Source organism: Myotis myotis, unplaced genomic scaffold (genome assembly GCF_014108235.1).
Source record: "Myotis myotis isolate mMyoMyo1 unplaced genomic scaffold, mMyoMyo1.p scaffold_m19_p_14, whole genome shotgun sequence".
Classification (NCBI taxonomy): Eukaryota; Metazoa; Chordata; class Mammalia; order Chiroptera; family Vespertilionidae; genus Myotis; species Myotis myotis.
In genome coordinates, this window is record NW_023416318.1 from 52,645,281 (window position 1) to 52,659,292 (window position 14,012).

Consider the following 14,012-nt stretch of genomic DNA (forward strand, 5'->3'; position numbering starts at 1 on the left):
AGCACAGCCAAAAATAAATTCTCTTTTTTGCCAATCTGACCCCAAAAATAGTAACTTTGATTCATTTATACCAGAGGGCTATTGCTGCACTGGCTGTTGTCATTCTTTATTTGACAATTTCAGGCAAAAGGGGTCAGGGCCCCTGACGACAGAGCCAAGGCCCTCAGCACCCGGGTGGAAATCGCTGCCCTATGAGCATGGCTTCGGGACGTGTCCCGTCTGCGGCCACCAGGGGCCCACAGTCAGCTGTCCAGGCGGAAGGTGCACCCGCTGCCAGGTAGAGAAGGTGAGGAGTAGCGTTAAAAGGGGAAGATTGAAAGAGAGAGATGAAAAGAGCCAGGAAAGAGAGAGCCTGTCTTCCCTCCACCACCAGCCGCCCTGCCACGCGCTGGCGCCCTCTCCCGCGTCCCCGTCGCCAATCCAGGCTCGACAGCGCCCAGCACTGGCCGTCCGACCGCCTCTCTAGGCTACACTTAGAACAGGGCAGAGCCCGCTCTGGCTTTGGAAAGAGGAAACCGCACCGTGTGCCAGCCGACCGCACACGCCGGTGCCACAGACCCGCTCACGCGGCAGCAGCCCCCACGCGAGGTTCAGGAAACAGCCCGCCGCCCAGGACACCACGGGCTCCGACCCGCCGGCCCCTCCACGACGGCGTCGCAAGGCCTCGCCCGGGCCGGCTGCTCCGTGTCCGTGGCTGCTCTCATCTGTTTTCTCTGTTCACTCTTGAGACCTGAACAAGGTCTTACCGCTGCCAGCCCAAGTCACCGGCCCGAGTGACCGGCTGACCCACAGGATCCCCACAGCGGGGCACACAGCCCGCTGGGGAGGCGCCCGGGAGCGTTTCCTGTCTATCCTCCCGCAGCCTCGCTCCGGGGGAGACGGAGTTTCCAGGTGGAGCGGGAGAGGAAGCTGCCGCGGTTCCTTTCCCACCCTCTTCCCCACCTGGTCCCTCAGCGCCTCACTGCCGGGCTCGGTCCCCTGGCTGAGGGACAGTCCACCCGTCTGAACGCGCTTCCCTGTCAGGACATGGAGAGCACACGGATGACACATAACTGTGTCCAATCGCGACCCTCACTGGCCGCGCTGATCCTGCCTCGCTTCAGGGAGCCCTTCAGACGAGGGAAGCCGCTGCCCCCTCTCCTCCCCCCCCCACCCCCCACCCCCCCCCCCCCCGCGTACAGAGCCGGCTTCCTCCTCCGGGGATCCCGCCACGGTCCGCTGCACACATGTCGCTGTGGGGCGAGGGTCTCGAGATGGCACCTGGTGGGGGCACAGGAAATGGGACACAGGAAATGGGCCGTCAGGGAGGAGCCACACGTCGGAGAGGTCAAGGGTCATCACCTGCCACCTCTCTGCTTCCTCCAGCTCTGACTTCACGCTTTTCTCAAGAGCCCACGCCCGCCGACGGCATGTCCACGGCGATGTCGGCCTCAGCGAGCAGGCCATGGCCTCCGGCGGGGCCTCTGCACTGCACCGCAGCCGCGTCCACTGCAGCTGCGTCCACTGCAGCCCGCGTCCACTGCAGCCGCGTCCACTGCAGCCCGCGTCCACTGCAGCCCGCGTCCACTGCAGCTGCGTCCACTGCAGCCCGCGTCCACTGCAGCCCGCGTCCACTGCAGCTGCGTCCACTGCAGCCCGCGTCCACTGCAGCCGCATCCACTGCAGCCCGTCCACTGCAGCCCGCGTCCACTGCAGCTGCGTCCACTGCAGCCCGCGTCCACTGCAGCTGCGTCCACTGCAGCCCGCGTCCACTGCAGCCCGCATCTACTGCAGCCCGCGTCCACTGCAGCCCGCATCCACTGCAGCCCGCGTCCACTGCAGCCGCATCCACTGCAGCCCGCGTCCACTGCATCCCGTGTCCACTGCAGCCGCGTCCACTGCAGCCCGCGTCCACTGCAGCTGTGTCCACTGCAGCCCGCATCCACTGCAGCCCACATCCACTGCAGCCTGCGTCCACGCCTGGTGAGGGCCTCCAGGAGGACACCCCCTCCCAGAGCTCACCCACACCTGCGGGCCCTCGTTCTGAGGCCCTGCCGTTCTATCTGTCACACTAATGCAGCTTGTGTTCTGTTGTGTGATATCACTTGTTACAAGTCCGTGGACTAAACTGTCTCAGCCACTGAGTTCAGTGCAGCCCCTTCGGCCGAGCTGCTAGGGCAGGGCTCTCACACTTTCTGTGAAAGGCCACAGCGCGGCTACTCCAGGCTTGTGGGCTACCCCGTCTGTCGTCTGTCGCGGCTACTCAGTCCTGCCATCAGTAGCCCTGCCATCGGAGCACGAAGGCAGCCTGAGACGCCCCCCCCCCACACGCCTCCCATGAGGCCAGCGGGGTGCCGTCTGCCGCCCTCTGCTCCGGAAGCATGCAAACACCCACAGTTCCAGAGCCCCCCACTCCAGCACCCGGACACCTGGTCCCTGCAGAAAGGCCACAGGCTCCCCGAGGCGCCCGGTGTGCCCACGCAGACCCCGAGAGAGCCTCGCCCTGTGAGCGGCGGAGAGAAGCTGCACGTCCCACGGCTCAGTCGATAACAGCAGTCAGTGCGGCCCCTCGCCAGCCCTCCTCCAAGGCGCCTGTGCTCAGCGCACACACTCCACCGCGCCAGGGGACTCAGACCCGCTGAAGAGGAACGGGGAAGGTTTCTGTTGTCAAATATTAGCCTTTTGAGATCAAGGGTTGCTCCAAAAGGTAAGCTTATGAGGTCGCTGACTGATGATCTTAGTAACGCATTTACCAGCCAGACAACCGTGCTCAGCACTTCTGCCGGTTCCAATAAGCCTATCAGCTATCGCTGCTCACAGCTCAGTCCACCTCGTTTAAAAACGGCCTTTCTTCTGCACATGCACATCCTGAGATTTGGGTCTTTCATCAAAAGGAAAAGCAGTTTCCCATCTAAAAAGTAATCCTAGCTTCCTTCGCGGAAGTTTAAAGTGAACCCCTTCGTTCCAGAAAGCAGGACTGCCGGCCGGTCGGGCTGCGGGCAACCCCCAGGGAAAAGGGCAGAAGCCTGAGACCACTGCTTCCAATGAGAAGACAAACCTATGACCAGACCACAGGCTCCGTCCCGTCCTCGTCTCCAAATATTCTAGGAACGCCGTGCAAACAGCCGATGCCGCGACTCAGCGAGTCTAACAAGCTCATTAAACATGTATAATAAGCTCCGTTACTCTAAAATAATGGCCTTTAAAAAAATCGTGTCAGCCTACCGGCTGAGCAACACTAGACACAAAACAAAAGGCCACCTTCCCAAATTGTACTTCATTACTCTATTCTGAAGGCACGTCACAGAATTAGGAGAAATTCTATGATCAAACCACAACTCCCAGAGAGTTTCCAAGTCCGTACTAAGTTAGAAAGAGTCGAATCAGCTTACAGTGAAAGGAGAATGAGAAACCCGGTGTTTTCATCAGCAGCCATGTGGCTAGTCGGTAGAACGGATCTGTAAGAGTTAGATATAAGCGTTCACTTCAGAGAATCCACACGTTTTTCTGCAGAAGTGGTTGTGGTTAGCGGTGAGTAGAGGTGGAGGAGTCAGTGAGAGCTGGTTAGGAAGACACCCCCGTGGGGCAGGGCCCGCTACCTTTCCAGGGCGTGCAGGACGGACGACTGTGGAGGGCAAGAGCTAGAGAGCAGGCCCTCGGCCGCCACGGCCACGTGAGGGGGCGTCCTTTTGCAATCTACCAGGCTGCTGGAGGCCGGGTGCACATGAAGAGAAAAAAGGTCACAGGTCAATTAAGTGAAACCAGCTTTCCTACCCGTCCCAGGACCAGCGTCCGGGGTGACGCTGTAAGGGAAGATCCTCCCAGGCCCCTGACCGCAGCCGAGCAGCTCTGTTGACATCGCCATCAACATGAACTCTCTTAACCGCAAAAACAGGAAGCTGCCCGAGGCCCAGCTCCCTTTCTGTCTCATCCACGTGCCCATGAAGGACTGCCCTCCGCGGCTCAGAGCGCAGGGCTTCCTCCCGGCTCTGGGCGCGTGGTCTGACTGTGTGTGCTGCCAGCTGTCCCCTTAAGGAACACACATGATGCCATGAATGGAAGTGTGCCCACTCATCCGAGTTGGTCACTGCATCGGACAGTGGCCGGGTCCTCTTAAGCTGACACGGTCGTCACCCTGGACTCGCAGAGGAAAACGGGAAAGAGAAAACCTCTTCGGGGTTGTGTTTGAAACACCTAAATTCTTAGCATTAATAAAGAGTGAACATGTTTTCCACCCACTGGTGTCCAAACACCCCCCATATTTTCCTCCTCAGTCCTGTGTTCCCCTCTGGGGGGCTTATCTCCAGGGACCCCAGGAGAGAATGTCAGAGGTTCCGGGACGGGACCCGCCTCACTGTCCGACAGGAGAGCCACTGGCTGCCGGTGACGGCTGGGCACGGGAAAGGTGACCAGTCCAAACGGCCAAGTGCTGTCCATGTGAGAGACACACCGACTTCAAAGACCTACCATACACATGGACTGTGAAGTATCTCAGGAACACTGGTTTTAAATGTATTTTATTGATTTCAGAGAGGGAGGGGGAGGGGGAGGGGGAGGGGGAGGGGGAGGGGGAGGGGGAGGGGGAGGGGGGGGGGGGGGGGGAGGGGGAGGGGGAGGGGGAGGGGGAGGGAGAGGGAGAGGGAGAGGGAGAGGGAGAGGGAGAGGGAGAGGGAGAGGGAGAGGGAGAGGGAGCGAGAGAGAGAAACATCAATGATGAGAGCTGCCTCCTACACGCCCCACACTGGGGATCGAGCCCACAACCCGGGTGTGTGCCCTGACCGGGAATCGAACCGTGGCTTCCTGGTTCACAGGTCAATGATCAACCACTGAGCCATGTCGGCCGGCCCACTAATAATGTTTTTAAAAACTGACTACCTGAATGATATTTTGGATACATGGGATCAGATGAAATTCATGATCCAAGTTCATTTCCTCAGTGTCTTTACTTTTCCAGGATGGCTGCTAGAACATTTTAATTTACGTCTGTAGCTAGCACGATGTTGCTGTTGGGCTGGACAGACAGACAGACCTCAGTGAGGGGACTGCCCAGGCCCCCAGCCCCACCCTGGCTGCCGGCTGACTGACATTCATCGTCCCAGTCCCGGCTGGAAGCCAGGATGTGGCCTGTTTTCCCTGACCTGCATCTCAGCACCCGCGCCCCCCCACCCACCCACCCGGCTCACTGCGCTGGGTCATGCACGCATCACACGGGTGAAAGTGAAACCAGGCCTGGTGAGCAGGAAACAGGCTTAGGCAGGAAGCTCTGCCGCTCCGGGGGCCCCCACAACCGCTGTCAACCAGAGGTAAGTCTCACATGAAGCGTGAGCATAGCCCGGCCCGGGGGGGGGGGAGGGGGGGGGCGTCATCCTGTGAACCTAAAAGGTAGCCAGTTTGATTCAGGTCAGGGGGTGCAGGAGGCAGCTGATCGACGTCTCGCTCTCACATCAATGCTTCCCTCCCTCACTCCCTCTCCCTTTCTCTCTCTAAAAAAAGGAAAGAATAAGAATAACCCAGTTGTCCTGCACTAACACTGAGATGGCCATTTCTCCGCCTCTTTCTCACTATCACCACCCCCGGAGCATCTGGCTGTTTTCCCCTAACAGTGCTCCCTGGGCCATGAGATTTTAATGCCGGGTCCTGGGTAGCTGTGTGTGTGCCGTGGCCCCTGCTGCAGTTGCATGAGCCCCTCCCGTTCTCTGAAAACTGCCCACACCAGAAGTCTAGCCGACGTGAGGGCTCATTTCCAGGAAATAAACACCCTTGAACTCAGCAGAGTGACTGAGCTCGGGGAGAAGAGAGAAGCGGTCGTCCAAGCGGCCTCAGTGGCCCCTGAAGCAGCCTCACTGCTTAAATCTTACTTTGGAGACAAGGATCAAGGAAGGCTGTCGCCTGTGTCCTCCCGTGACCACTGGCGTTGTGACCCTTAACCAGTGCTTCCCCTTTCCACGCCACCCCAGGGAGCTAAGCGCTGTATTTGCATCTCAGCTCTGAGACAGGGCCTGCACATGTTGCTAATCCCCCTCTGTACCTCCTACTCTACCTGCATCTTCTTCTGTCCTAACGAATTCCACTTTTGTTTATGTTTCTATTCTATGGAACATGCCTCCTAGCTGACTTCAAATCCCCTGGACCAGGACAGGTGAGCGTACGCACACACGCACACCCACACGTGTACACATGCACACGCACACACGCACACGCACACCCACACGCGCGCACACACACGCGGGCGGCAGCTTACCTGGCGTTGGGTGACCACTCTCTATCGGAACTAGGGTACGATGACGACTGAGAATAAGGCATGACTGGGGGCATGTTTTCCTTGGGAACATCTTCTTGGAATGGAGGTATGTCGTTAGAAAGAGTTCTGGTTAAAAAAAAAGAGAGATTCAAGTCAAATGTTAAAAGCGACAGAATCACAACAAAGGCAAGTGTCCGTTTTTAAATGCATCCACAGGGCGGGGTGCGGGGGTGATTGTAAGAATCATGTTTGAAAATCACGTCACCCGGGTCTCCAGGGGCCCTGTCCCCGCGGACCGACGTCTACCTGTTGCTGTCCATCGCGTCCCGCTCCTCGTCGGAGCTCATCTCTATGGGGAACATGTCTTCGTCTTCCGACGTGTTGGAGTTGTCGTCCCTCTTCAGGCTGTCCAGCTGGGACTTCCTCCTCCTCTTCCGTCTCTTCTTCACCAGGGAGGCGCTGGAGGGGGTCTCGCCGGGAGGCAGGCCGGGGGCCGCCGCGCCGGGGTCCAGGCTCCGCGCCCGGTCCACGGGGTTCCTCTTCAGCTGGCACTCCATGCGCGAGGCTCCGTCCGACAGGATGGGGGAGGTGGCCAGGTGCATGGGGATCACTTCCTGAGGACGGAAGGTCTTGTTTACAACGAGGCTCGCGCACTAGGGCCTCAGGAGCACGATCGAGCCAGAGGGCGCCCGTGTGACAACGTCCCCGTGACCTGGGGGTGTGGCTGCCCAGTGTCACGGGAGGTCACGAAGTCAGCATGGAATTCATTAAGCGCCATCTTGTACTGAATCCCGCGTCTTCGTCATTAAAACGTGAGGTCATGCTCAGCGACTTTGGGCGCCAGGGTTCAACTCTGTGGAACTCTCCAGAGTACAGAGGGGAAAATGGGCTTTAAGTCACCACATTGCCCTGGGAACTAGACCCAATTCTGCATTTCAGTGTGGGTCAGGGTGTGTGTGTGTGTGTGTGTGTGTGTGTAAGAGAACCTGTGTATGTGTAAGAGAGCACGCGCGTGTCTGAGAGTGTGTGTGTAAGAGAGCGTGTGTGTGTGTGTGTGTGTGTGTGTGTAAGAGAACCTGTGTATGTGTAAGAGAGCACGCGCGTGTCTAAGAGTGTGTGTGTAAGAGAGCGTGTGTGTGTGTGTGAGTGTGTGTGTAAGAGAGCCTGTGTGTGTATGTGTAAGAGTGTGTGTGTAAGAGAGCCTGTGTGTGTGTGTAAGAGTGTGTGTGTAAGAGAGCCTGTGTGTGTGTGTGTAAGAGTGTGTGTGTAAGAGAGCCTGTGTGTGTATGTGTAAGAGAGCACGCGTGTGTGTAAGAGTGTGTGTGTGTGTGTGTAAGAGAACCTGTGTATGTGTAAGAGAGCACGCGTGTGTGTAAGAGTGTGTGTGTAAGAGACCCTGTGTGTATGTGTGTGTAAGAGAGCACGCGCGTGTAAGAGAGCGTGTAAGAGTGTGTGTGTAAGAGTGTGTGTGTAAGAGAGCCTGTGTGTGTGTGTGTGTAAGAGAGCCTGTGTATGTGTAAGAGAGCACGCGCGTGTAAGAGAGCGTGTAAGAGTGTGTGTGTAAGAGTGTGTGTGTAAGAGAGCCTGTGTGTGTGTGTGTGTATGTGTGTGTAAGAGAGCCTGTGTATGTGTAAGAGAGCACGCGCGTGTCTAAGAGTGTGTGTGTAAGAGAGCGTGTGTGTGTGTGTGTGTGTGTGTAAGAGAACCTGTGTATGTGTAAGAGAGCACGCGTGTGTGTAAGAGTGTGTGTGTAAGAGACCGTGTGTATGTGTGTGTAAGAGAGCACGCGCGTGTAAGAGAGCGTGTAAGAGTGTGTGTGTAAGAGTGTGTGTGTAAGAGAGCGTGTGTGTGTGTGTGTGTGTGTAAGAGAACCTGTGTATGTGTAAGAGAGCACACGTGTGTGTAAGAGTGTGTGTGTAAGAGACCCTGTGTGTATGTGTGTGTAAGAGAGCACGCGCGTGTAAGAGAGCGTGTAAGAGTGTGTGTGTAAGAGTGTGTGTGTAAGAGAGCCTGTGTGTGTGTGTGTGTGTAAGAGAGCCTGTGTATGTGTAAGAGAGCACGCGCGTGTAAGAGAGCGTGTAAGAGTGTGTGTGTAAGAGTGTGTGTGTAAGAGAGCCTGTGTGTGTGTGTGTGTGTATGTGTGTGTAAGAGAGCCTGTGTATGTGTAAGAGAGCACGCGCATGTCTAAGAGTGTGTGTGTAAGAGAGCGTGTGTGTGTGTGTGTGTGTGTGTAAGAGAACCTGTGTATGTGTAAGAGAGCACGCGTGTGTGTAAGAGTGTGTGTGTAAGAGACCCTGTGTGTATGTGTGTGTAAGAGAGCACGCGCGTGTAAGAGAGCGTGTAAGAGTGTGTGTGTAAGAGTGTGTGTGTAAGAGAGCGTGTGTGTGTGTGTGTGTAAGAGAACCTGTGTATGTGTAAGAGAGCACGCGCGTGTGTAAGAGTGTGTGTGTAAGAGACCCTGTGTGTATGTGTGTGTAAGAGAGCACGCGCGTGTAAGAGAGCGTGTAAGAGTGTGTGTGTAAGAGTGTGTGTGTAAGAGAGCCTGTGTGTGTGTGTGTGTGTAAGAGAGCCTGTGTATGTGTAAGAGAGCACGCGCGTGTAAGAGAGCGTGTAAGAGTGTGTGTAAGAGTGTGTGTGTAAGAGAGCCTGTGTGTGTGTGTGTGTGTGTGTGTGTGTAAGAGAGCCTGTGTATGTGTAAGAGAGCACGCGCGTGTCTAAGAGTGTGTAAGAGAGCGTGTGTGTGTGTGTGTGTGTGTGTGTGTGTGTGTGTAGTTTTCAATATGCACTGAATTAAGTTGTCAATGATAATTTTTAGGGAACCGCTGGCCAGTGCCCCCTGCCGCGCCCCTGGTGCCCGCCTACGCCAGAGCGCCTCCAGCAGGGGGGTGTCAGGGAGGTAGATACTGGCCCTTCTCTTCACACCAAAAGGAAGACACACTCAGCCTGTCGACCTAAGAGCTGGCTGGTCATGGTTCTCAGTGCTGGACACGTGCGTGGAGAGTCGCAGCCCTAGGCTGGAAGGGATGGGCGGGCCTCTCACCCAGCGGCTCCCGGGACCGAACGACGAAGAAGCAGAGCGAGCGCTGACACTGGCCCGGAACGGAAAAGGAGGTTCCCTGACTGAAAAGGGGAGGGGTGCAGCTGGGTGCGGAGGGGAGGCGGCCCTACAGCGATCTGGTGAGGAAGGACACAGCTCCCAGTTTGTAGCCTCTCTCAGGACAGAAAGGAGCATCGCCCAGGACAGAACACACTCTGGCCTCCGGGCCCCGTCCCACCCACCGGCACCCTGGGCGGCCAGCCAGCAAGGCCCTCTGTGGTCTGCAGCCAGTCAGACCCAGAATGACATACCACTTCCCACCCACTAGGATGGCTGCGGTCACGCAGGCAGATCACACGCACAGGTGAAATGCGGACACGCGGGGACGCTCACGTGCTGCTGACGGGGATGTAAGCGGCACAGCAGCCTGGGACAGCAGTCTGGCAGGTCCGCAAATGTTAACCAGCTACCGTGGGGCCCAGCAATTCCGCTCCCAGGTATGCACCCAAGAGAAATGAAAACCTATGTCCATGTGAAAACTTGTACATGAACGTACAGCAGCCAAAGGGGGAAGAGCCCAAGTGTCCATCAACGTTGACATGAAAGGATAAACAAAAGGTGGCCGTTCGCCGCACAAGGGAACGAAGTACCGACACACGCTAGAGCACGGGTGACCGGAACACATTATGGTGAGTGAAAGACAACAGGCGTGAAGGAGCACGTACTACAGGGTCCCATTCACAGGAAAGCTCAGAGGAGGGGAATCGATGGAGACAGAAAGTAGATGCGTGGCTGCGTAGGGCTGGGGGGGGGGTGGTGGATGGGGAGGTGACAACGAAAGGTACGGAGCTTCTTTGGAGGTGATGACCGTGATCTAGAACTGACTGTGGCAATAGTCGCACACATCTGTGAAAACACTAAAAAACACTGAATTGTGCACTTGAAATGGCTAAACTGTTGGTACAAGAATTATCTCAACAACGCTGTTAGACATTTTAAAATAATAAAAATAGCCCTAGCCGGTTCAGCTCAGTGGATAGAGTGTCAGCCTTCGGACCGAAGTGTCCGGGGTTCAATTCCGGTCAAGGGCACATACCTTAGTTGCAGGCTCTTCTGCGACTGGGCGCTGGTCAGGGCGCGGGCAGGAGGCAACCAATCGATGTGTTTCTCTCACATCAATATTTCTGTCTCTTTACCTCTCTCTTCCACTCTCTCTAAAAATCAATGGGAAAATATCCTCACGTGAGAATTTTAAATAATAATAATAAAATAAAATAATAAAGCCGAAACCGGTTTGGCTCAGTGGATGGAGCGTCGGCCTGCGGACTGGAAGGTCCCAGGTTCGATTCCAGTTAGGGGCATGTGCCTGGGTTGCGGGCACGTCTCCAGTGGGAGATGTGCAGGAGGCAGCTGATTGATGTTTCTCTCTCATCGATGTTTCTAGCTCTCTATCTCTCTCCCTTCCTCTCTGTAAAAAATCAATAAAATATATTTTTTTAAAAAAATAAAAATAAAATAATAAAAATACAAGCAATCTGGTCACTCACTAGACAAAAACCGACCACTCGGCCATCTGCGTTTGACAGCAGTACAATCCGTGTGCTATGGACCAGGGTTCAGGCCAGGCGACTAGGTTCCTCTGTCCCCCTGGAAACGGTGAGCCCGCGGAAGCAGCCGGGCTGCTGAGTCTTGTGGACTCAGCACACACCAGCCCGTCTGGCTCAAATGCCAGGACAGACAGCGCCTGCTTCCTCTGCTGCCCCCGTCCACTCCATCGGGGAGCCGGCAGCGTGCTCCACCCACATTCCGCTGTCTCCTGCGCGGGGCTAGGAAGCGGCCCTGACCCCCAGCCTTCCTTACCTGATCGTTATCGGTCTCTTGAACAAAAAAGGCTTCTCCGTTATCTCCCAGCTTCATGTGTAAATCCACAGATTCCCCGTTGATTTCTATGTCAACCTGGAAGAAAAACGCATGTCTCCACATCAGGAAACAAACCTCCCTGGCCACGCCTCCACACACGTGCACTTGAATCGCACACACGCCACAGAGAGCTCACAGTTCCAGGTCGCAGTCGGTGAGCCTGGTCCTGCCTGCTCTTCCCCAGCGGGAAATGCAGTCTGCACCCGCCCCACACCACCACCCCCGGAGCCCAGGCGGGCTTGCGTATGTGACTTCAGAGGCTGGGTCAGAGGAAAAGGCAGTGTCCACTGGGCTGGCGCTCTCTCTCTCTCTCTCTCTTTCTTTCTCCCCCCCCCCCCCATGTTCGCCAGCCATCATGTGGTGAGGACGCCCAGACCACATGGAGGGGCCAAAAGCCAAGAGCCACCGTCATGTGAGTGACGCGTCTCCAGAGGGTTCCAGCCCCGGCCTGGAGCCTTCCTGCTGAGCCCTGGATGGCGGCGGCAGACACAGTCAGCCCTGCTGTCCGAATCCCTGGCCACAGAACCCAGGAGCTGAATAAACAGTTGGTTTCTGCCACCGAGTTCTGGAGTCGTCCACGCAGCCATCGTAACCAGAACAACCTGAGCTCACCGTCTACTGGGTGAACAGCCCTACCCAACAGAGAGCTAAAAGTCTGGGCCCACGACAAGCTCCGGAGATGGGAAGCCACAGAACGGGGTCCCGGGGCCCCGCTCTCACCACTTTCTCTCGGGAGCGCAGCACCCCCATCTTGCCGAAGCGGACGTGGAACGGGGAGCACTGCAGGCTCCCGTTGGGCTGGCGGACAACGATGATGTCGATGCATCCGGACAGGGTGGCGGGGTTCAGGCCCTTGTACAGCTCCTTCACGGTGACAAACACCTGGCCCGCCAGCTGCCCCACGTAATTCATGGTCTGAGCCTGGAAAACAGACACACACACACACACACACACAGTTAATTCGGGGAGGCCAGTACCTACAGCCCGTCAAACCATGGACTTCGCGTCCAACCTGGCGCCCTGCCAGCATCGTTTTGTTTTCTATTTCCTGGAATGGGCTCCACACCTACCCCGTCGCCCGCCAGCCTCCACCCCGAAGACCCCAGGAGGCCTCTGGAAATACCCCCCATGGAGAAGCAGAGAACCTGGTCCATAATTCTTAACAAACGGCAGGGTCATGGCCCCACCCGGCAATACCCCCATCCTCAGCCTCTACCCCGGGGCGGCCTGAGCTGGGCACTGAGAATTTTTTAAAGGGAGATGCTACTATCCCCCACCTACTGGGATGGCCTCTATCTGAAAAGCAGGGAAAGCAAGCATTGGTGAGGATGTGGAGAAACTGAGTCCACACACTGTCGATGGGAATGCGAAACGGTGCAGCCACAATACAGCACAGGGTGCTGACTCTCCGGAAATTAAACCGAGAGCTGCCATACCGTCCAGCCATTCCACTCTGGGTGTACGGCCACGAGAGCTGACAGCAAGGTCTCAGAGAGAGATCTGCACCCCCATGCTCACAGCTACAGGACTCCCAACTGCCAAACGGCGGGACGCGCCACGCGTCCAATGATGAGAGAATGGACAAATGCGGTCTATACACACAACGGATGCTCACTCCGCCTTCAAAAGATGGAGGATCCTGGCACATGCTAACCACGGGTGGCCCTTGAGGACATGACGCTGAGGACAAAAGGGAGACACCGCATGAGCTCGCGCGGGAGGCAGTGGGGGCAGACAGGCTCAGAGGAACGGGAAGAAGAGCAATGGTTACCGGGCCGAGGGGACGGGGGAGGAGAGTTGAAGTTTCATGGGGACACAGCTTCTTCCCACGAGACGAGAAACGGCTGGGCCTGGATGGAGTGAGGGCTGCCGCGGCGTGAATGTACTGGTATTAAGTGAACTGAACTGGGCAGGTTTAAATGGTTAAGATAATAAATTTAATGTTATGTATATGTCACCACCATTTAAACAAAATGTAAGGGGATGAGGAAGAAAACTGTATTCACCAAGAACTCATTTTGGGAAGGTGACTATGATTTGGTTAAAAAATGTATCTGGAAGATCATTGGGCCCAGGAGGCCCGGGGGAGGGTGGGCCCAGGTTCCCTGGAGCTGGGGCTTGGCGGAGGGGTGCAGGCCAGCTGGGGGCGACCAGCTCTCCTTCATCCACCCTTCCAGGATGTCCTCTAAACAAAGGAGACACTAAAGGGCCAGGAACAGACCGGCGGGCGCCAGTTCCCAAGGTCCGCCGCCTCGGTTCCCTTTGAAGGAACAGGCTCGGAAAGTCGCTAACTTGATTTACCTGGAGATACGGAACCAGACAGAGCCCAGAGGGACTCGGCTCCTGCGCTCACCGCATCACTGCCAGGTTCACAGGACGCGTGACCAGGCCTGAGGGCAACATTTGTTTTGAAGAAGAAAGTACCTTAAAAGCTTCAAGAGCAACATAATGTGCCCGGCCTGTGTGACCTAGTGGTTGAGCCTGGACCTGCGCACCAGGAGGTCTCGAGTTTGATTCCCCGTCAGAGGTTGTGGGCTTGGCCCCCAGCAGGGGGCGTGCAGAGGCAGCTGATGGGTGTTGATGTTCTCTCTCATCAATGTTTCTCTCTCTCTCTCTCTCTCTCTCCCTCTCCCTCTCCTCTCCTCTCTCTCTAAAAATCAATAAAAATATACTTTTAAAGAAAAAAGGGTAACAGAATGGAAAACCTGTAGCAAACAAAACGAAACACTTAAGTTTCCTGGTGAACAGCTCCGAGGCGTGCCCCTCCCCTCCCCCACTCCAAATCACTTCCCGTCGGTGGATTTTCATCTCAAATTCTGGAAGAAAGAGCTGCTG

At 56.3% G+C, this 14,012-nt stretch overlaps 1 protein-coding gene across 8 annotated transcripts in view; it reads right to left on the bottom strand.

The window, feature by feature from the left end:
- LPIN1 (lipin 1) overlaps positions 1 to 14,012 on the bottom strand; it is a 76,904-nt gene that overhangs the window by 26,439 nt on the left and 36,453 nt on the right. For 6 of the 8 annotated variants that reach the window (XR_004971936.1, XM_036335303.1, XM_036335306.1 and 3 more), the window contains 5 exons: positions 11,898 to 12,098; positions 11,118 to 11,213; positions 6,527 to 6,834; positions 6,221 to 6,346; positions 3,579 to 3,686 (listed from right to left, as the gene is read on the bottom strand). Coding sequence is in view for 7 of the 8 variants with exons in the window: in XM_036335303.1 (XP_036191196.1) it covers positions 3,579 to 3,686; positions 6,221 to 6,346; positions 6,527 to 6,834; positions 11,118 to 11,213; positions 11,898 to 12,098 (839 nt within the window). In the remaining variant the exon portion in view is untranslated. The remainder of the gene's footprint in view (positions 1 to 3,578; positions 3,687 to 6,220; positions 6,347 to 6,526; positions 6,835 to 11,117; positions 11,214 to 11,897; positions 12,099 to 14,012) is intronic. The other 2 variants (XM_036335304.1, XM_036335308.1) reach the window with 2 other exon arrangements.